This window comes from Sus scrofa, chromosome 15 (genome assembly GCF_054392235.1).
Source record: "Sus scrofa isolate SSC_HxYL_T2T_F1_AM1 chromosome 15, Sscrofa_HxYL_maternal_Yorkshire_Landrace_v2.0, whole genome shotgun sequence".
NCBI lineage: Eukaryota > Metazoa > Chordata > Mammalia > Artiodactyla > Suidae > Sus > Sus scrofa.
Window position 1 is genome coordinate 115,041,116 of NC_139397.1, and position 23,481 is coordinate 115,064,596.

A 23,481-nucleotide genomic window follows, 5' to 3' on the forward strand; every position below is an offset into this window, starting at 1 on the left:
TACAATTTGGAGTTCCTGTCGTGGCTTAGTAGTTAATGAACCTGACTAGGAATCATGTGGTTTCGGGTTCAATCCCTGGCCTTGCTCAGTAGGTTAAGGACCTGGCGTTGCAGTGAGCTGTGAAGTCGCAGACGCAGCTCAGATCCTGTGTTGCTGTGGCTCTGGCGTAGGCTGGCAGCTAGAGCTCCAATTCAACTCCTAGCCTGGGAACCTCCATATGCCGTGGTGCAGCCCTAAAAAGATAAAAAATAAAAAAATAAAATAAAATTATAATTTTCTGTTTCAGAACATAATAGCAATTGGTTTGAGGGCTATAGACCTGGAGATGAAACTCATAGTTATTTTTTATCTTATCCTTGACTACTTGGGCATTAAATCCTTCTTCACCATTCTTTTCTATCTTGTTGACTATTATGCTTCTTATAGAATTAACTACTGTAAGAGGTATAGTGGTCAGACAATTCTAGTCGACTTACTGTTGATTTTATACCACCAGACAGTAGGCACATTCCTGTTTTTGCTCTGAAGTTTTTAAGTCTTTCTTTTGTGGATTAGACTTCATGACACTACTTATAATTCAGAGACGTTATCCTTGGTTGCTCTGTGTCCTTCCTTCTTGTGAAAAAAATCTAAAAAGCATGAATGCTAATTGAAAAGGAAGAGGAAATAATTGTAGGTCAGTTAGGACTTTTTGTGGGTGCAAATAATAGAAATATTCAAACTAGTGTAAACTTTAAAGTGCAATTCATTATAGAAGCAGGGAATTTTTATTTTTTATTTTTTGTCTTTTTTGCCTTTTTTAGGGCCACACCTGCGGCATATGGAAGTTCACAGGCTAGGGGTCAAATCAGAGCTGTAGCCACCAGCCTACACCACAGCCACAGCAACGTGGGATCTGATCTGTGTCTGCGACTACACCACAGCTCACGGCAACGCTGGATCCTTAACCCACTGAGCAAGGCCAGGGATAGAAGCCACAACCTCATGGTTCCTAGTCGGATTCGTTAACCACTGAGCCATGACAGGAACTCCGAAGCAGGGAACTTTTATAGAAAGAACCCAAGGGTAAGAAGGAAGCCTCAGAAGGATGGGAATGGAAAACTGGAAAATCTCTGGGGACCCTGGGAGTGCTCTATCTCTAATCTCTTCTCTTAATGCACCAGTTTTTTCTCAATGGAGCAGGTTAACTGCTAGCTGGCCCACGGGGAAAGCAGAAAATGTCCTCAAAGTTCTCAGGTTCCAATCCCACAGAAAGGCTCTATCTCAATCCTAAAATTCCTAGAGGAGGGTACAAACTCTTGATTGGCCCAGCTTGGTTCAGGAGCAGACTCTGCTGAATCAACTGTGACCAGGAGAAAAGAATCTCATTGCATAAAGTGGCTATCAGGATTCCATAGATAGGGTGAGGATGGTGAATTGTCAACTTTTTAAAAGACACCCAGGAGTTCCTGTTGCAGCTCAACAGGTTAAGAACCTGACATAGTGTCCATGAGGATGCAAGTTGGATCCACGGCCTCGCTCGGTGGGTTAAGGATCTGGCGTTGCTGCAAGATGTGGCATAGGTTGAAGATGTGGCTCAGATCTGGCATTGCTGTGGCTGTGGTGTAGGCCAGCAGCTGCAGCTCCAGTTCAACCCCCAGCCTGGGAACGTTCATATGCTGTAGATGTGGACCTAAAAATAAATAAATAAATAAAAATAAATAAATAAATAAATAAAGATGTCCCAGTAGATGTTTTCAGGCTTCTAATAGGTGGAAGCCCTGGAAGACAGAAAAATAACCATCAGCTTTTTCTTTCTAAAGTAAACTTATCCTGTTTTTATGTTACTCTAAACTGGGACAAGTACGCTCCTCCAAATGAACACCTCTGAGGAAGGAGTAGCTTGCTGGTGATCTGGAACAAGCTGTTTCACCTCTCATCATCAAGATGAGGAAGATAATAACAACACCTACCTTGCAGGAGATGCTCTGAGAGAATCAGAGACAATGTATCTAAAGTATCCTGACTGCACTAAGCGCACAGCAGCACAGCTAACACTCAGCAAATGTAGTGATGATCTTAAATGAGAAACAAGCTCACACGATTCTCAACAATTTCTCAGAAGTCTGCTGGAGGGATTTATTGTGTCCTCCAAGGCTATTCAGCAGATACTGGAGTTACAGCCCAGTGAGTTTAATTCAAGAGAGAAACTCTGAACACAGAATACTCAACTCCGCAGGATTCCAAGATATAAATCTATCTTATCACCCTATCATAGTTCGCTTTATCGTTACCTACAAATGGCATGGAAAAAATATACTTAGGAGTTCCTTGGTGGCTCAGTGGGTTCCAGCATTGTCACTGCTGTGGCTCGTGTTTGATCCCTGGCCCACATACTGTGGGAGTGGCTAAAAAAACCCAAAACCCAAAACCCAAAAACCAGGGAGTTTCCATCGCGGCACAGGGGAAACGCATCTGGCTAGGAACCATGAGGCTGTGGGGTTCAATCCCTGGCCTTGCTCAGTGGGTTAAGGATCTGGTGTTGTCATGAGCTGTGGTGTAGGTCACAGACTCAGCTCGGATCCTGGGTTACTGGTGGCTGTGGTGTAGGCTGGCAGCTGTAGCTCAGATTAGACCCCTAGCCTGGGACCCTCCATATGTCACAAGTGTAGCCCCAAAAAGCTAAAAAAAAAAAAAAAAAAAGACAGATATATATACATATACACACACGCTCACATACATAAAGTATATGAAACAACTTTAATCACAAAAATATTTATTTAAATTCTATAAATACACAATACACAGTATACCATACATTTACTTATTACATACAAATTGTTTCTCTACTACAAAGTTATGCACTGCAGTGTAAACTGGGGTTAAGAATTCCTAAAAAGGAGCTCCCGTCATGGCTGAGTGGTAACAGACCTGATTAGTATCCATGAGGATTCGGATTCAATCCCTGGCCTCACCTAGTGCGTTAAGGACCCAACGCTGCCATGAGCTGTGGTGTAGGTCGCAGACGTGGCTCTGACCTGGCCTTGCTGTGGCTGTGGTGTAGGCCAGCAGCTGCCGATTCAACCCCTAGCCTGGGAACCTCCACATGCTGTGGTGCAGCCCTAAAAAGAAAAAAAAAGAAATTCCTAAGAAGCCCCCACTGTACGTCTATGATCCTAAGTCTCATACTTATTTTCTTCCAATTAGACTGGGTTTTATAATCCACATGCACATTTATTACAGCATTTTCCCCTAAAAAGAAACTATAAAAAGCTCTTGTTAACCAACAGAATATCTAACAAGTACTGTTATCTTGGATTCAAGAATATACAATGTTTGAGATAAGTAAAAGGTTTAATCTGTTTCTACTTTATCAGCAACGCTTTAATCCATATATACAATTTCCCAGTCTTCGTACATTCCTCATGATCTTCAAACGGAAACCAGGTCATGTTACTGAACATAGTCCTCTTTGCTATTTTTTCTGGTCAGAAAGCTAAACACTGATAATGCAATTTTTCTATATGCCTCAGAGCAGTGTGTTGATCCCTGACCCAAGCCTCCTAGGTGTCAGTCTATACAGCTAAGATACACGCAGTTGAAAAGCAAGATTAACTCAATTACTTGTCTTCCCACCATATAACCATTTAAAGTAATTCTGCAAGGAGTTAAGTGAATTAATTACCTAATTGTGCTGACATGAGAAAGAGTCCCAATTCGTCTTTTCTTTACCTCGTAACCTCCTTTTCTACGTATTTGAAAAACTACGACAGTGACAGTTACAGGGCGCAAAGAAATGGATGATCACTGTATACCATGGAGAACTATATCCAGTCTCTTGGGACAGACTATGATGGAAGATAATGCAAAAAAGGAATGTATATGTATGACTGGGTCACTTTGCTGTAGAGCAGAAATTGGCACAACACTGTAAATCAACCATGCTTTAATAAAAATGTTAAAAAAAAAAAGGATGATCAACACCAATGATGTAAATAAAAATGTAGCAAATATTTCTTTCAAATTAATAAATGCTCAAGGTCTGTATTTAAAGAATTGTATTAAGAGGTAACATCTGTCTTACTACCATATCCCAAATACCTATCAAGGTGACTGGCACACAGAATGTGCTTAATATGTCGCATTAAATACACAGATGAATAAAATGGTGTGAAAAAAAATTAGAGTATTCAACTCCATGCTAGTTCAATGACTAGTACTGTCCATTTCAGACTGGGGGACAACTTACCAAAAAATGGTAAGGGAAAATGACAGAACAATATAAAAGTTATTACAGGAATGTAATTTTGCATATTTACCAAAATATTATCATATATTAAAAATGAAATACAGAGCTTATAATTCCAAAATTATCATTTCCATTTTGGGCTTAATAAGCTCCAAGACAGAAAATACTGGTCCATGCACAGCAGCAGCCCAGCTAAGAATTTTCATATAGAACAATAAGTATACAAAAGCTTTTGAGCCATTCCAATATTCCCACTGCTTTGATATATGAGAGACAAGTTGTAGGCAATATCTCTTCGTAAGTCTAACTGGTCAACTTCTATACCCTAGGGGGAAAATACATGAGTGAGTTATATTTCAAACTGGCAACCAGGACAATTTTATGGCAAATAAACAGTTTTGTAAGTGTTCAAAAAACAATTAAAATTCTTAATACTAAAAAAAAGAATTATAAAGACTAATTTTTATCAGGTAATGCTGATTCAATTAATCATTATAGTAACTGTATCATCAAATATATTTACATGTCTAAATAATATGTTAAAGAAAAAGTCTCATCCATAAACCATGGCAGAATAAACTCCAGATGAATGAGTTTAAAGAGTAAAAAGATGAAACCATGTAAAAAAATGAGTTTAAAGAGTAAAAAGATGAAACCATGTAAAAAAAAAATACAGTTGAATAATATAATAATATAATCATAGGTTGGAAAGGCCCTTCTAAGTATAACAGCAAAAGCAGAAATTATAAAAAAGATTGATATGACTTCATAAAAAAATGTAAACCTTCTGCATTAAAAAAATTCATAACACAAATTACCAGATGGGAAAAAAAAAAACCTGTACTATATAACAGAAAGGTATATAAAAAATAGTTCTAGGAGGGGTTACTTAAACAACAAAGCAATAAACTCAGTGGAGTAGATTAAATCTACGTCTTTAATCTTCCTCATATAAAATTTTGGTGTCAACTGAAAAAACACCTGCAACAATGAAAAATAATACCTAAAAAGCTTGAGGAGCAATACTTAAATGTATTTATGAAGTAAAGAACACAAAGTATATTTCATCAGTATAACTAAGTATGTATTTATTTGCTTAACAACTAAAGTCGAACAAGGGTACTAGATAACGGTTGTAACAGAATCTGGGGATTAAGAGTGCAACCTTAAAAGCCTTAACAGTGAAAACATGCTTTCCTTCAGAAATTAAAATTAGACTTTAAACACAGATTGTCATAGTATTGGCACCACTTCACCCTATATTACATTATTACATTATCTTAAACAAAACTACATTAGTACTAGTCTTTCATCTTTTTTTTTTTTTCTTTTTTCTTTTTGGGGCCACACCCATGGCATATGGAAGAGCCCAGGCTAGGGGTCAAATCAGAGCTACAGCTGCCAGTCTACACCACAGCCACAGCAATGCAGGATCTGAGCCAAGTCTGCAAACCACACCACAGTTCACAGCAGCGCCAGATCCCCAACCCACTGAGCAAGGCCACGGATCGAACCCGCATCTCATGGATACAAGTCAGGTTTGTTTCCGCAGAGCCACAATGGGAATTCCTGGTCTTTCATCTTTATAAAGAAATATGTTAGTTACACTTGAAGTTTGAAATGAATAATGGCTCTGCTACTCAATGCTCAGGCTTCTTGTCTATCACTTGTAAACTACGGGGCTATCCTAGGATAAGTGAAATGGTCATTTCCACAATATGTTGGTCATTTCCATATATGTTCATTTTCACATATGTTGATATGATCATTTCCATATATGTTCACATAGCTGCTGATCAGGTCATAAGGCTAGGATGTCAAAGAATTACTTGTTGCTGAACATAATTACATAACTGCATTCAATAAGAGAAAAAACACATTTTAATCCATAAGTTATAATTAACTTCACTCTCTAAACTACAACACTAAGCTAATTGCACTTATCTACAGATGAAATGAAGTGACTCCTCAGTTTTTAAAGTAAATCATACAATACCTCTATTTCAAGTGGAGGGAGCTCCAAGGCCTTCTGATAATAGTGGATTGCAAGATGAACCAGCCCCAGCTGGTGAAGGCCACGGCCCAAATTGTAGAATGATTCCTGGCAAGGCCCACGTATACTGAGGTATCGGTTAAGAAAGGAAAAGCCCTACTCAAAAGAAAAAGACAAATAGTTCAATATTTCACTCATTTGACAGGTATGTGACAGGTGCTAAAAAAAAAAAAAAAAAAAAAAAAAAAAAGAAGGAAAAAAGAAAAGGACACAGTCCTACCCTAAAAGAACCTATTATCTGCAGTATAGTGTCATATTATTACATAGTCAAGATCTCTTCTGAAGGTGTATAGGAAGATAGTTTTAAAACTAAGGGCAAAAGAAAAAAATAAACTAAGAGCAAAAGAATTCTCAGAAAACAGAATCAAATGTTACAACTAGCTGTCAAAGATCCATAATCTGTAAGCACATAAAATACATTTTCATGGTTTCAAGTTGGCTTTTGTGGCATCAGAGGTTAGTAAACTTTTAGATTTGAGACACATGTCTAAAAAGCTTAAGCAAAATATAAAACCTGAGCCCCTATTAGCAATAATTTAAGAAGTCTCATCCTCAGGAGCAAACTCACTTGAGTATATCTAACCTTTCTGGGTAAAGGGTACCTTTTATATTTCTCTCGGAACCTTAATTACCTCTTAGCCAAAAACATTTGATGTTTTTTCTCCCTGAAAGCTTCTTACTCAAAGTCTTTATGGAAAAACTATTTCAGAGTAAGACTGTAATGACGGAGGCTCCCTCCATGTCACACAGTCCAAAAAGCAACCTGCTGCTTTGCTTCTTCCTATATTCACTTTCCTCTGTAATACAGCTTCAACATTTATCATGCACAAAGAGCTACAAATTGCAAGGTCCAAGGATTTTATGTAAGTAATTAAATAAATATATTCCTGAGAATTAAGAGGGAATCAACTAATTTGTACGTACGGAAGATAAAATGCAATTATTTCCTGAATGACCTGCTATGTAATAAATGGTCACAAATTTTCCAAATAAACACATAAATAATAAAAAAAGAAGGAATTCCTTAGCATTAGTGCATTTTAGGAATAAAAATGATTATGCTCAATAAATAAATCTACTTTTGGCATAATAAAAGAACTCATTTGCATATATGAATATCACCTCTACTCCACTGAAACACATGGTTCTTTGTTAAGTAATAGCAGTAAATTAAACAATCTCAGAGAAATATCAAATTTTCATACTTAAAAATGAGAAATTTAAAGATAAAAATCTGAGAAAGAACATTTTCTTTTCCTTCCTCACCACTTAAAAAAACATGTCCAGGAGTTCCCTGTTGGCCCAAAGGTTAAGGATTCAGCATTGTCACTGCTGTGGCTTGAATCTGATCCCTGGCCCAGGAACTTCCACATGCTGCAAGCATGTCCCCTCCCCTCAAAAAAACAAAAATCTCACATGTCTATACATGCATCAAACATATAAAAGTAAAAACTGAAATAAAACTAAAAGTATTGAGAAACAGGGCTGAACAAGACAGGTAAGATCTCTGATCTTTTGGGAGTTTATATTCTTACTAGAGGAGACAAGCTATGTAAAAAAGTAAATAAGAAGGAGTTCCCGTCATGGCGCAGTGGTTAACGAATCTGACTAGGAACCATGAGGTTGCGGGTTCGGTACCTGCCCTTGCTCAGTGGGCTAACGATCCGGCGTTGCCGTGAGTTGTGGTGTAGGTTGCAGACGTGGCTCGGATCCCGCGTTGCTGTGGCTCTGGCATAGGCCGGTGGCTACAGCTCCGATTCGACCCCTAGCCTGGGAACCTCCATATGCCGCGGGAGCGGCCCAAAAAAATAGCAAAAAGACAAAAAAAAAAAAAAAAGTAAATAAGAAAACAAAAAGGTAATTTCAAATTGCTTTATGAACTAAAAAACTTTAAAGGAACAATCTGTGATGATGATGTAAGAAACAGTCATATAAGTACATATTCATACATTATTATATGTATATGCTATTATATTTAATTTAAAAATCTTCAGGACCTAGAAAGCCGGAAGCCTCTTGGGCTCCAGAATACAAGGAAGCCTGTACAGGATTCCTCAAGATTCTTCCAGTGTCTTCTTTCTTTCTGATCTGGCTGTGTACTCCTTCTACACGGCTGTCTAAGTCTTAGCCAGGAGGACCCCTAGAGGATGATCCATGAGTGCTGAACATAGGGACGGGTGCTGGGTGTTCCTGACACATGAACTAAACAGGTATTACTTTTGAAGCAGGATAACAAAATCATTAAATATATTCATTTTTAAAGAACATGAAATCAAGTAGTGAGAAATCCAAATGAATTACCTGCACAACAAGAGCATGTCTCCTTAATACATACTTCTGAGATGCCATGTGAATAAAGGTTAGGCCTATACAGAGGCTATAGAGAGGTTCATGGGGATAGGTGCGAAAGGCTTGCACGTACTGTCCTGGAAAATGAGCAGTGATATAAGATTGTGTGACAAGAACACAGTCCCTTATTTCTTCAACACTCACTCAAATATATTTTACAGTAAACAAACATTACTGTTAATTAAATATATGCAAAGTATACCGACCAGATGCACACTAATTTGAATTTTAAAACGTATAACATATAACAAAGTTAGAAGGACTTACCTATGAACACATCCTAACCATGAAGTTTAAATATGAGTATAAAAGTAACTTTTTTTTTAGGTACAGTTATACTTTTCCACATAGAGTAATATTGCAAAATAGACAATGTACCAGATTTCATGGTCATAAATCGACTTATGACCTTAAATCGTTTTAAAAACCAAAGTGGGGGAAGGAGTTCCTGTTGCAGTTCAGTGGTTTAAGAACCTGACTAGTATCTGTGAGGATGCCAGTTTGATCCCTGGCCTTGCTCAGTGGATGAAGAATCGGGCGTTGCCGCAAGCTGCGGCATAGGTTGTGGATGTAACTCAGATCTGGTGTTGCTATGACTGTGGCGTAGACCGGTGGCCGCAGGTCTGATTCAGCCCTTAGCCTAGGAACTTCCATATGCTGCAGGTGTGGTCCTAAAAAGACAAAACAAAACACCCCCAACGGAGGAATGTGTCTTTTGGCGAATTCTTTGGTAAAATTAATTGACCTGTCTTATAAATTCAAATGTGATGGATCATGGCTGTGAGAAAAAGAAAAATAGTTTCATTTTGTTTTATAGATTATGGGTATCACCTTCCTAAACAAAGCAAAACTACTTTGTTTTTCCTGAGAAGAGCTAAATGTATCTAATAATAAAATAATCCAAACTTTGTGAATTCCATGTACTCTATACATAAAATTATCTCATGTCAAAATCCTAACTGTATGAGAGGTGCATTTAAGTAAATTTTTCACATAAAATAATGATCTATAATTTATCATATAGGGAAGAAAACTTCTATTCCAGAAAGAACAGCACTGCAAAATCTCCTTAGCAACACAGATGGTAAACTGCCATTTGGACTTTCTATTTTTTTGCCTTGAGTAAAAGTTTCTAAATATAGGAAAATAAACTAAAATCTCTATTTTATATTTTCTTAATAGCATACATAGCAAAGGAAATCTAATGTTCCAAGATTACTGGCTGTGGAGTTCCCATCACGGCTCAGCAGAAATGAATCCAACTAGGAACCATGAGGTTGTGGGTTTGATCCCTGGCCTCACTCAGTGGGTTAATGATCTGACGTTGCCGTGAGCTGTGGTTTAGGTTGCAGACGTGGCTTGGATCTGGCGTTGCTGTGGCTCTGGTGTAGGCTGGCAGCTGCAGCTCTAATTAGACCCTTAGCCTGGGAACCTCCACATGCCATGGGTGCGGCCCTAAAAATACACACACACACAAAAAGAAAAGATTACTGGCTGAACAATTTTAAAAACAACAGCCATTCACAAAGAAACACAAAAAGTATTAAACAGCCAAAATCACAGTATAAGCAGAAGTGAACTTGGCAATACTAGCTTTTAGACAGCAGGAGATACACGCCTCATTTCAAGTTTAAACATTTGGTTAGGTATTTTTCTACTAGTTTGCTCCTGATTCCTTATTACAGAAATTTTGTATAAATGACTAATGAATTTTCCCTGAGTTTAATTAGAATTAGTAAGAACTATGTAAATAAATCTTGATGTAAATAAAGACTTCTCTCCTAAAGTAATGAATTATCAGAAAATCTTAAGTCCCTTTTTGTTACTATACCAAATTAAAATCTAGTGGCAGAGCATCCACAATTGATGAAAATTATTTTAAAAAAACAAGCCTGAGCCAAGCAAACTGCTGACCTTTAAAGTGAGTTTTAGGACATAATTTAGCCTTTTGAAACCAAAGCACTATAAGAAAAATAAATATCATCATTATTGTGAACACTTATAGCCACTTACTATATGTGCCAGGCACTAGCTGAAGTACTTTATATTCACTTATTTAATTCTCACAATACTCTTACAAGGTAGGTCCAATTACTATCTCCATTTCAGAGATAAAGAAATCAAAGCAGAGGGAGGCAGACAAAGACAGATGCCAGGACACTCACCAAGTGCATGCTTAAAACTACCAGATACAAATGCATTGTGTCCATTTAAGACACACAGGGCATGACTGTCTGGGTTTTTGAGCATTAAACGGAGACAAAAGCGATGATGTCGTACATCTTGGGAGTGCATGGTAATTTGATTGAAAATGTTCCAGAGCTGGGGTTTATTGACATGTTCCATTACCATTAACCTAAAATTGCAGAAAGAGGGTGAGGGTAGAAAATAATGTAAAAAGAAAATCTTCCTGATTTTTAAAATCAAAACCCTTCAATACTCTCCCACCAACACTGAAATGCACCATCCTCCAACAAGGGGGATGCAGTCTTTCTACATTTAGCTTCTGCTTTTCAACAAAATTTATAAACCAAAAAGCAAAATCAACTGGTTTTAAGTTTCACCTTTTCTTTGCCAGCCCACTATAGCTGCAATGCAATGAACATGAATAATAATGTCCGCCAGACATTGCTGAAAGGCGTTATATTTAACTACTCATTTAACCTCACAATAATCCTAAGGTAGTAATATTATGATGTCTGTTTTATCACAACAAATGGGGAAACTGAGGCACAAGAGGTTAAGTGTATAGGAGTGCATGCTCTCATATACTGCTTCTGAGAATCACCAAAGAACTGAACCCATAAATGACAAGAGAGTTAAAATAAAACAGCTTATTAATCCTTAAGCACAAGAAACTAAGTCAGGGTAAAATACATGTTTGAATTTAATTAAAATAAGTTTTTGGAACATCACCTGATATAGTTGTATGCCTTTCCAAAATTTTTGTCCAGAATTGCAGCAGAGAGACCAAAGTATTCTAGCTCTTTGCGTTTTTGCCTGTCCTCATAAAATGAATAATATTCCAATGAAGAATCCACAAGTAACTCGGCCTCCTGAAACCGCGATAGGTCACATAAGGAGTATATGGCCTTCAACAGAAGGTTCCACCAGTCATCTTTTGGCAAGACACTTGTGAGTACAGCAAATATGGCTAAAATGAGACCAGTGAAAATCAGTTAGGACACTGCATTTCCAGAAATAGCAGTATTAGAAAGAAAATTCACACAACTGATTTTAAGGTTAAGTTTAATAACCATGGCCCTATAGCACTGAATTCTTGCCAACATTTTTCTGATAAGGACGAGAAGGAGGGAGCTGCCTGTTTCCGTTCCCTCAACATGACCCCTTTGCTCTGCCTGTCTAACAATCTGCAGTCCCACGTAATCCTGACTTCAGATTTGTTCTCTGTAAAGTCCAGCTACCTCATTCATGTCTCCCAGTGCAAGCTAGGATATATGCTCCTCCAGGGGAGAGCGAGCATGCTTTCCATGACTGAGGTCAGATAAGATATCTCGCACATACAAGGGATTCAAATCTTTACTAAGCAAAAGCGTTAAAATTCATACTTTGAGATTCAGATTGTTCTTGATCTTTTTATACTCTCAATTTCTCTCTGCCTCAAAATTTCTCTTTTCCCTTTAACAATCTTCTTTCCTGGAGTTCCCGTCGTGGCGCAGTGGTTAACAAATCCGACTAGGAACCATGAGGTTGCGGGTTCGGTCCCTGCCCTTGCTCAGTGGGCTAACGATCCGGCATTGCCGTGAGCTGTGGTGTAGGTTGCAGACGCGGCTCGGATCCCTCGTTGCTGTGGCTCTGGCGTAGGCCGGTGGCTACAGCTCCGATTCAACCCCTAGCCTGGGAACCTCCATATGCCGCAGGAGCGGCCCAAGAAATAGCAACAACAACAAAAGACAAAAAGACAAAAGACAAAAAAAAAAAAAAAAAAAAAAAAAAAACAATCTTCTTTCCTTATTTGTCTTTAAGAAGGCTCCCTTTTTTACAGCCCTTGAGAAATACCAAAAGCCATAACACTTTTTTTTTTTTTAACTGCCTTCAACTCAGTAATTCTCTTTCTGGGAATCTATCCAAAACAATTAGTCAAAAATATGGATAAATCCATAGGCATGAAGATGTTCACTACAGCATAATTTAGAAAAGAAAAATTATCAGAAGCAAACATATAATCAAGAAATAAAAAGGAAATGATGAGATTATGGAATTATCCAATGGGATATTACACATTCCTTAAATAGAACAGCTACAAAGACAAAAGAATATGAGAAAATGTTGAGTGAAAAAAATCAGAGTACAAAGATGCACATAACATAAAGAGCCCTTGTTTATCCTACTACATGCTGCACTGGTGTAATGTGATGCCCACCATGATGAAACTAACAAAACAAAACATAAACTTTATGAGCTTAAGAAAAACCAACAATGCATCCTGTTTTCTATATGTGAAAACAGGCAGGATCACATATAGAGAAAAATATAACTGAAGGAAACATAGTCCAAAATACATGTATGCAGAGGCAGAAGCCATTGGGATAAGCCCAGAACCAATAAACGAGAGACGGCAGGGCTCTGAGGCTAGATTAGAAGGGGTTGAGCAGTTGACTCTCTCCCCTCAACATCTTACTTATCTTACTTCCTTATTTTGTGCTTATACAGATTCAGCTCTTCTGGATTCTAAAACCCTGTCCATTGCACACTGCCAAGTCAGTGACAATGACTTAATATTCGTGGAATAAATTTTTTTGCCAGATTGGTATCCCTAATTTATGGCTTATGTTTTTCCCAGAGTTCCCTGAGTAATAGCCTCACTCAAACATACCTGATCCTTTTCCAGCTAAAAACAGATGGCTTTTTAAGTCATATGACTTGAGACTGGGTCAAAGCAACTAATTTTCAGAGCTTCTATTTTGCTGACTACTGCTACATTTATCAAAAATGGATTTAACAGAGAATAGAATATATGTAATTGAAGTGACTAGATAAATAAAGCCATCTGTATTAACACTTAATGTTCACAAATTTCTTAAAATAGGGTATATTTTCTTTCTAAAAAAGTCAAAATTAAAAATTTGTTTTAGGAGTTACCACTGTGGCACAGTGGGTTAAAAATCTGACTGCATGGGAATTCCTGCCATGGCTTAGTGGAAACTAATCTGACTAGTTGACTAGTATCCATGAAGATGTGGGTTCAATCTCTGGCCTTGCTCAGTGAACTAAGGACCGGGTGTTGCTGTAAGCTGTGGTGTAGGTCACAGATGCGGCCTGGATCTGGCATTGCTGTGTATGCCAGCAGATTTGATGCCTAGCCTGGGAACCTCCATATGCCGCGAGTGCAGCCCTAAAAAGACAAAAAAACAAAAAACAAAAAAAAACTTACTACAGTGGCTCTGGTTACTGCGGAGGTGTGGGTTTGATCCCCAGCCCAGGTAGTGGGTTAAAGGATCTGACACTCACACAGCTGTGGCACAGGCTGCAGCTGCACCTCAGATTCCATCCCTGATCCAGAAACATCCATATGCCGTGGATGAGGCCATTAAAAAAAAAATCTTTTTTTTTTTTCACAGAATGATCTAAGAAGATGCCTACCTTTTAAGTTTCTCAAACAAAAATATTTATATATAGCCTTTCTTTTTTTCTTCCTCCCTTCCTTTTTTAAACACCAAATGGGTTTATTTTACCTGAGGGATCTAGATTAGAAACTATCATTTTATCTGAAAAGGGTATATTTTCATTTAGATTACTGTCAGGTGTTATTACTTCAGGAGTCTTTGCTCAAATTTTATACAATAAAGCAAATGAAAGTAATTACCTTTTGCATCACAATTTGCTGTCTCTTGGTCATTGCTGTCTGATATTTTGTCTCTTGACACTTTAATAAGGTAAAGATGCCTCTCTCCAGATTTGGAACTGGATATCAAACAGACTTGAGCTCTATTCATCGCTACCTGAATTAAAGATGATAATTGAGATTCTTTAGTCACATAATTTCTAAAAGAAAATCTATGGGAAACCAGTACCACAGGCGTGTCTGAAACTTTCCTTAGGGGAAAAAAGACCAATTATTGTGTACATAACCACCTCAAAGAGAAAAAATAGACTTATTTTTTTCCTAACAAAGGAATTTGGGTCACACTACTCACCTTAGTCAGGAAAAAGTTTACATTAAGTTTATAAAACAATAACACACACACACACACACACACACACACACACACACACACACACACACACCCTCTGCAAAAAAGCCAGGCTCGGAAAGGATGTCTTATCTGAAAAACATTTTTGCTAATGAAAATTCTGGCACATTGTGGTGTCTATAGGGTTGATAATTGACACCACAATGGTTTTCACTTTTCTAAATATGTACTAGCAAAGTTTTCATTTTACAATGTATAGTCAAGTTTACACTTTAATGTAGAACTTTCAATTACATCTCTTTTTTTATCTGACTTTCACTTTTAAAAGTTGAATTTAACAGAGTAAAAGAGTTACAAAATAGATATAATGTATGTTTAAACCAAAATCTAAACATTTTAAAAGTCAATAAGGCTAATACAAAGTAAGACCATTACCCACCTTTAAAAGCATGGCTAACATGGTAAGTAAGGTATCCACATAACCATACATTTTGCCTTGTGAAAACAAGAGAGTAGAACGATGAAGCAGTAACTTCAGTTCCTAAGTAAATAAACACATGATAATAAGTATGACAAGATTCTTTTCGTGTAAATTGCTTTGTTGCACAGAAAAGTTTCATCTTAAAACCAAACCTTGGAGTTCCCGTTGTGGCTGAGTGGTTAACGAATCCGACTAGGAACCATGAGGTTGCGGGTTCGATCCCTGGCCTCAATCAGTGGGTTAAGGATCCGGCATTGCCATGGGCTGTGGTGTAGGTTGCAGACACGGCTTGGATCCTACATTGCTGTGGTTCTGGTGTAGTCCAGTGGCTACAGCTCTGATTAGACCCCTTGCCTGGGAACCTCTGTATGCCGCGGGAGTGGCCCTAGAAAAGGCAAAAAGAAAAAGACAAACCCAAACCTGTTTGCTTTATAATCTCCCATAAAAATTAAAATCCAATGTTTCAGAAACTATAAATTATAATGTTTAATGAGTTGCTGTAACTTAAGATTCAATCATTTTTCAACAGCACTAAATAAAACTTGGACATAAATTGCAGAGACATCCTTAACTGAGGTGAAAGTTCTAAAATACAATCCACCAAGAGAAACATCCTTGTATGTTACACAGCCTACCTGCTGTGCTGCATTTGCATCTTGTGCTAAAGTATCTGGATCATACATTGGTTCCAGAGCTTCCAGCGCTTTCTCAGGACGACCCAACTGCTGCTGAAGGGTGGAAAGAGAAATTCTTGCATCCAAATGGAGGGGGGCCAGATCAACCACTTTGCCATAGCTTTCGGCAGCACGCTCCATGTAGCCTAAGGCCTTTAAGCATTCTAAAATGATGTTAAAAAATAAAGCATTAAATGAACTATAGATTTGTAAGCTGGTCAAAATTACTTCTCCATTTTCAAACAAATATTATAGGAAATACTTTTTAAAAACTGTAACAAGAAAGAAATATATGCATATTTCTAGTACTTTAAAATAATTATCTCTTCTAATCTCCATCTAAGCTATAAGGATATACTCAGTATACACACACACACGCAATTTGGTATTCTGCTTTATTCACTTCGTATTACGCTTTCAACATTTTCCCATGCCTTCACTAGCACTTTGAATGCTTATAATATTCAATTAAATTGATTATTTACTTAAACATATTATCTGACATTTAGGCTATTTCCAAATTTTTACTCTAAAAAATAACTCTGCAGTAAATATCTTCATGAATATAAGCCAGAGTTCACCAACTGGCAGACCAATTCGACTCACAAATATGTTTTGTCAGCCCTGTATTGTTAAAAATAGAAATCTGGCTACATTTTTTTAAATTAGGATTTTCATAAAATCCATGTAACTGGACTCTTTTGAAAAATCTGGATTTGGGATCAGCGGGTCCCCTTATTCCCACTTGGTGCACCAGTCATGCTGAGAAATGGCAGCACCCTTTGTCCGGGGCTCTCCAGGTCTTATCCTATCCTGGGCCTCTGACTTACCCACTTTACTCACTTTTGTTACCTGCTAGATTCCTGAGCTCCGTGATCTCCAATATAAACTACTTCTCCTCACTGTATTCAATTATTTCCTAAAGATTAGTTCTCAGAAGGGAGGTTAGAGGGATCTTTTCCTCACACTTTATACCAATCAATCACTACGTCCTATCATTGGAAACTGAAGGTGAACTGCCCCTAAGCATGTCTTCTTTTCTACATGAATAGTCACAGCACTAATCTAGGCCCTTTCCCCTCTTTCCTTTTCACTTTAATGATCTCCTTAAGATGCTATTTTGTCTCTGTTTTCTCAACTATCTACTGACCACCTGTCTTTAGGTTAAACTTTGGTAATGAAGGAAGACTACTAGATATGGATGGATCATTGTAATGGCATTTCTCATAATTTTTTATGTCTTACTTTTAAAGATATTTTGTTATTATGCTACAAGCATTAAATTCCTCAAATGCTCTTTCTAATCTACTATTTCAAGTTTCTTTATAATTTTTAGATGATTCTGAGGTTTTATCTTCTACTCATCTCATGCTACACAGATGTAACATGTAAAAACCAATTATCAGTATCTTTAAAAAAGATTTTTAGATGTCTACCATTAGTAACAGAAGCAGTTTCAATACCACAGCCTTACAGAAGGCAGTAAAAACTCTAACTCCCTATTCACATCTTTGAAATTCAAAACCCACAAATAATGCAACTTTTTAGTGCTATCTTAATCATTAAGTGTTCTCTGTACTGTTTCATATCTGTGATATGTTTCAAAATATCCCAAAATGTCAATCAATGCTCCTCTAGTTATAGAGAACTTTCTGTCGTTAGGTAATATTTTAAACAAAGACTATTCAAATTTTTTTTTTTTTTTTTTTGTCTTTTGTTGTTGTTGTTGTTGTTGTTGTTGTTGTTGCTATTTCTTGGGCCACTCCCGCAGCATATGGAGGTTCCCAGGCTAGGGGTTGAATCGGAGCTGTAGCCACCAGTCTACACCAGAGCCACAGCAACGCGGAATCCGAGCCGCGTCTGCAACCTACACCACAGCTCACGGCAACGCCGGATCGTTAACCCACTAAGCAAGGGCAGGGACCGAACCCGCAACCTCATGGTTCCTAGTCGGATTCGTTAACCACTGCGCCACGACGGGAACTCCTCAAATTTTAATGTATCTCTCATGTTGATTCAATAGGAAATACTATTAGAATATTTCTGGTCTTCATACACTTCTGTAAGAGATTTAGTTGTTTTTCTTACACTGTTTTTCCTACTCTAAATGATTTCCAATTACTGCAGATTTAGATGAAATAAAATGACAGCTAAAACCCAAAATTGAGCACATTTTTCCTCAAAGAACACTGAAAATACATTAACTTTTCCCTCAAAATAACATCAAATATAAATCCTTAAAAGCTCTTCAAAAATTACATTGCACCCTAGGTCTAACAATCTATTACTAGAAACCAGAGCCTTGGTTAAGACAAGTAAAAGACAGGTATTTAAGGTATTTTTAATGGGATATGTTGGTCCTTCTACTTCATTCTGGTACCATTAAGCGAATCATTCCTCTAAAACATTAGTGAGGGAATATTACTTAGTGATGAACCAAGACAGTTTAATGTACTGACTTTTGGAGTTCCTGCTATGGCACAATGGGTTAAGAATCCAATTGCAGGGGCTTGGGTTGCTGTGGAGGTGCAGAATCAATCCTTAGCCCCTGGTGCAGTGGGTTAAAGGATCCAGCATTGCTGCAGCTACAGCACAGCTTGCAACTATGGCTCAGATTCAATCCCTGACCAGGAACTTCCATATGCTGTAGATGTGGCCATTAAAAAAAAAAATACTAACTTTCAAAAAACTGACCTGAAATCAGAAATACTTTCACAAGGACATTAGTATTTTACAGTAATTATTACCATCTTGGGGCAATAAGTGCTTGCCTGCTTATGTGATGAAAACTTTTTCCCACCAAAAAGTATTACCTGCATGCCGAAGCCAAACCACTGCCAGGTTGTATCTTTCAGAGCAGACTAGTGCACTAAGGAGGGGAAGTGCAGAATTATATTCACCAACATCCAGAAAAGCTTCAGCAACATCTAGATAGAGGTCTCCCATGTCTTCAGGATTCTGTTCCACTAGTGTTGTCAAGAGAGGCTAGACCCCAAAATAACAGCCCAAAGTCAAACATTCATTACAAATACACACATCCACTTATATTTCTCTTTCTAACATTTATACCAATTATCAGAGGCAAATCTAAAAGAAGCAAGGCTTAATAAAAACAGCTTTAAATAGTTGTTTTTTAAAAAATTCATTTCTGAGAGTTCCAGTCACAGCCCAGTGGTAATGAATCTGACTAGGATACATGAGGAAGCCAGTTCAATCCCAGGCTTCACTCAGTGGGTTAAGGTTCCAGCATTGCCCTGAGCTGTGGTATAGGCTGGCAGCTGTAGCTCTGATCTGGTGTTGCTACGGCTGTGGTGTAGGCCAGCAGCTATAGCTACAATTCTACCCTTAGCCTAGGAACTCCCACGTGTGTGGCCCTAAAAAGCAAAATAAATAAATTTACCTTAATTTTGAAAATTAAAAATTAAAAAATGAAATAAAATTCATTTCTGTATCTCTATTAAGGAGAATTCATTCTGCTATCACTCACTTATTCAACTTATACTCTTGAAGGGTTTTATAAGGCAGGCATTGCAGGAGCTAAGACGACACCCACCTGCTATGTAATTCCTCTGGCAAGTCTCACATACTCTGTGTTTGCTGATTTTCTGGAAAGCTCTTCCTTCAGGTACCTGCCTAGCTCACTCCCTCATTTTCCTTCAAGTCATTATTCAAATGCCACTTTCGGGGGGAAGTTTTCCTGACCACTCTATATACAATTGCAACTCCTCCCACCCCCAATATTCTCCATTCTTCTCTGTTTTTCCCCAGAACTGTTATCACAAACTAACATCCTGTATTTTATGTATTTATTTTATTTATTATCTAATTCCATTAGAACAAAAGATTCATAAGGACAGGGATTTGTATATTTTATTCAATACTTTATCCTAAGGTCTGCAAAGTAGATACGTGATACATTTTTTTATTCAATGAAATAGTTAGTCTGAGGTCACCAAAAAAGAACAGCTGTCAGAAACTGCCAATTGTCTAAAAGGCCTAATCTCAAATTCTGATCTCTGGATTATTACTAATTTTAAAAGGAAAACAAATTATTATAGCCCAGTTCCAAACACTTAAGCTTTTATAAAACATTCACCCAAAACTAATCCGATGCTTACTATGACTTCCTGGTTATTAATTAAGGAATGTAAAATCTAGGATCAATTTCAATTTCTTGCTATCTAAAGAAATTTGATTTGTGCTTATTTGTGCTTGAGTTCGAAATAAACTAGAAGAGAATATTTTAAGCCCTTTTTGAAAAGTGAATTGCTTAGTTCTAAAGGTTTTTGTAGATTTGATCTAAAGTATAAAGTATCTCAAGCACAAATCTTAATGTTACTTACATTAAGTGGTTCAAGAATGTTGAGATGTACAAGGCAGACCATCAGCTTCACTGTGATATCTATTGGCACGCCATCAGGTACAATACAGGTAACATTATCATCAGCTGTGGATTAGACAGATAGACAAAAAGTTCCTATATGTAATCTTAGAGAGTGGGGTAAATGAAGCAAACTGCATCTTCTATGTAAGATCTCATTTACTTCATTCAAAGAAAATGATTCTACAGTCAAATTCTAAGTTTGGGAGTTCCCATCACGGTGCAGTAGAAACGAATCCAACCAGGAACCATGAAGTTCCGGGTTCATTCCTGGCCTCGCTCAGTGGGTAGGCAGTGCCATTAGCTGTGGTGTAGGTGGCAGAAGCAGCTCGGATCCTGCATTGCTGTGGCTCTGGCGTAGGGTGGCAGCAACAGCTCCGATTAGACCCCTAGCCTGGGAACCTCTATATGCTGCAGGTGCGGCCCTAAAAGGACAAAAGACCAAAAAAAAAAACTCCTAAGTTTGACCAACTCTAGTACTAGGTTCATGTACCTCATTCCATCTGCCCCTGGTAGCAATTATCCTTCCTTTTCTTTCCCAAATACCTTATCCACTTACCTGAAACCTACATAAACTTCCACACCTTCTATCAAGACCACAAAGAACTAAAAAACAAAAATGACAAACAGGGATATGTGAACTTCCTCTTTAACCTTCTTGAATCCAAAAGCCTCTTCTTAGTCTTCACTATAAAGAGGCTGAAAAAAGGATAAAGCAATAGTGGGCTTAAGTTTGAAGTAGAACTGTATGTGAACGCTTAAGTCTGAAGGAGAATGTTTTCAATGCTTAAGTTCGAAATAAACTAGAAGAGAATATTTTAAGCCCTTTTTGAAAAGTGAATTGCTTAGTTCTAAAGGTTTTTGACAAGCTGCTCAGTAATTCATTCTTTTTTCACATAGCACTAAAAAGATCTTGGGTCAGTGACAAATGCCAAGTTCAAATGGATGTACTGAGAAATAAATGGGACTAAAGGCAATTTTTAAAATGATTATTTTTGTGTGAAAACTCACAAGGAAAAGATACAAAATCTCTGTCAGGGAAAATGCTTCTTGGGAAAATGTGTTATAAGAACATTAACTATCAATTTCAAAATGGCGCATTATGAACAAAAGAGGATTATGCACCCTTTCCTATGCGGAGGAAACTACAACCTGTATTCTCTTCTGTGCCTTCTTCTGTAGATCTTTTTTCAAGCACAATTCCAGAAAAATCTGCAATTACCTAAAAGAATGTGGGGACAAGGAAATAATACAATAGGTATGCATGAAAAACTTTTTCACAATACAAAGATTTGTACAGTTAATTCAAATAATCCTTAAAACATTTAAATGGGCTATAAAAAGCAACAGTATGTCTCTAAAATAAGGAACCACTGTGATACATTAACATCTGTAAATCATATTAACTAAAGCTTAACTGAAAATACATAATTTCTCTGTATTAAACCAATCTAATTTTCCCAACAAAAGTAAGAAATGAGGAGTTCCCTGGTGGCCTAGTGGTTAAGGATTCAGCATTGTCACTGAAATGGTATGGATTCGATCCCTGGCCCTAGGAACTTTGCCACAGGTTGGTCAAAAAAAAAAAAAAAAAAGAGAGAGAGAGAGAGAGAAATGAATCATGGCAATTAGTCTGGCTACTAAGTCCTCCTACCTTAAAGGACAGACATATCTAGCAAGTATGATAAAGGTAATAGTTTTTATCATATGGTAACTATATTTTATATTCAGTATGTACATATTATTAATAATAACTACACTGTATTTACTCTATATATTACTATAGAACCTCAATCTGTTTCCATACAGACTTTAAAAATATGATTTAAAATATAAGTAATTTAATATATAACTAAAATGAGGAATTATCAATTTACAAGAATTCCTAGAACAGAAACATGTTCAAAACTTAACAGAGAAACACATAAGTGTTCCTACCTCCAAAGCTTTGTCATATTGTTTGTTAGAAATGTACAGTTCTCCTGCAATGTTAACATCTTCCATAGAGACTAGGCCCGGGTGCTTTGAGAAAGCTTCTTCAATTACATTAATAGCTGAAATAACATCACTGGCTTCATAGTAACTCCTAAAAAAATAAATGGCAAAATGGATGAGTGTTTATTTAATTTAGTTTATAAAATTAATTTTCTTACTTAGTCCCTCTATTAACTATGATTTCCATTTTCTTAAAGTTTGGAGGAGAGAAATAAAACTCTTCTTTAAAATCATAATCAGGAGTTCCCATCGTGGTTTAGCGGAAACAAATCTGATTAGTTTCCATGAGGACACAGATTCGATCCCTGGCCTTGCTCAGTGGGTTAAGGATCTAGCGTTGCCGTTAGCTGTGGTGTAGGTCACAGATGTGGCTTAGATCTGGTGTTGCTGTGGCTGTGGTGTAGGCCTACAGCTACAGCGCCAATTCGACCCCTAGCCTGGAAACTTTCATATGCCATGGGTGCGGCCCTAAAAAGCCAAAATAAAATAAAATAAAATCATAATCAGGAGTTCTCTTGTGGTGCAATGGGTTAAGGATCCAGTGTTATCACTGCAGCAGCTTGAGTCGCTGCTATGGCACAGGTTCAATCCCTGGCCCAGGAATTTCCACATGCCACAACTGAGGCAAACAAACACAAACAACTCATAATCAGAGCTGATACAGAGAAAAAATGTGCAATGTCAGTACGACAATTTTATAACATCAAGCATCTCATTCTCCCAAAGCTACTTATCATTCTAGCTCACTCCCTCTGTAACCCCAAACCAACAACTCTTCTACCTCAATGGGGTCTACAAAGCATTGATCCTACCACTTTCTCACAGTCCCTTCCTGTCCTCACTTGCCTCCTTCTCAGTGACCCAACATTACAATTACTCCCATGTACATCTCAATTCTTCTTCCCTTCTCTCCTTTTATTAAAATCATCTGATAAAGCTTCAACCCTGGTTAATCCACATACACCTTCACCACGAGCTGCCCAGTTGATCATGCTGACTGTTCTAAATTAATGAACACTAGGGAGTTCCCTGGTAGCCTAGAGGTTAAGGATCCAGCACTGTCACTGCTGTGGCTTAGGTCACTGCTGTGGCTTAGGTCACTGCTGTGGCATGGGTTCAATCCCTGGTATGGGAACTTCAGCACGTCACACACATGGCCAAAAGT

General features: G+C 37.6%; 1 protein-coding gene across 2 annotated transcripts in view; it reads right to left on the minus strand.

The window, feature by feature from the left end:
* Positions 1-2,738: 2,738 nt before the first annotated feature.
* Positions 2,739-23,481, minus strand: part of GTF3C3 (general transcription factor IIIC subunit 3) — a 34,410-nt gene continuing 13,667 nt past the window's right edge. Inside the window, exons 7-18 of one of the 2 annotated variants that reach the window (XM_001925846.8) lie at positions 22,260-22,407; positions 21,474-21,543; positions 20,284-20,387; positions 18,754-18,925; positions 15,902-16,104; positions 15,225-15,326; positions 14,458-14,593; positions 11,547-11,784; positions 10,796-10,986; positions 8,583-8,707; positions 6,225-6,377; positions 2,739-4,553 (exon numbers count right to left, since the gene is read on the minus strand). In XM_001925846.8, coding sequence (XP_001925881.3) covers positions 4,431-4,553; positions 6,225-6,377; positions 8,583-8,707; positions 10,796-10,986; positions 11,547-11,784; positions 14,458-14,593; positions 15,225-15,326; positions 15,902-16,104; positions 18,754-18,925; positions 20,284-20,387; positions 21,474-21,543; positions 22,260-22,407 — 1,765 coding nt within the window. In that variant the 3' untranslated portion in view covers positions 2,739-4,430. Of the gene's footprint in view, positions 4,554-6,224; positions 6,378-8,582; positions 8,708-10,795; positions 10,987-11,546; positions 11,785-14,457; positions 14,594-15,224; positions 15,327-15,901; positions 16,105-18,753; positions 18,926-20,283; positions 20,388-21,446; positions 21,544-22,259; positions 22,408-23,481 lie in introns of both variants that reach the window. The other variant, XM_013982275.3, reaches the window with a different exon arrangement.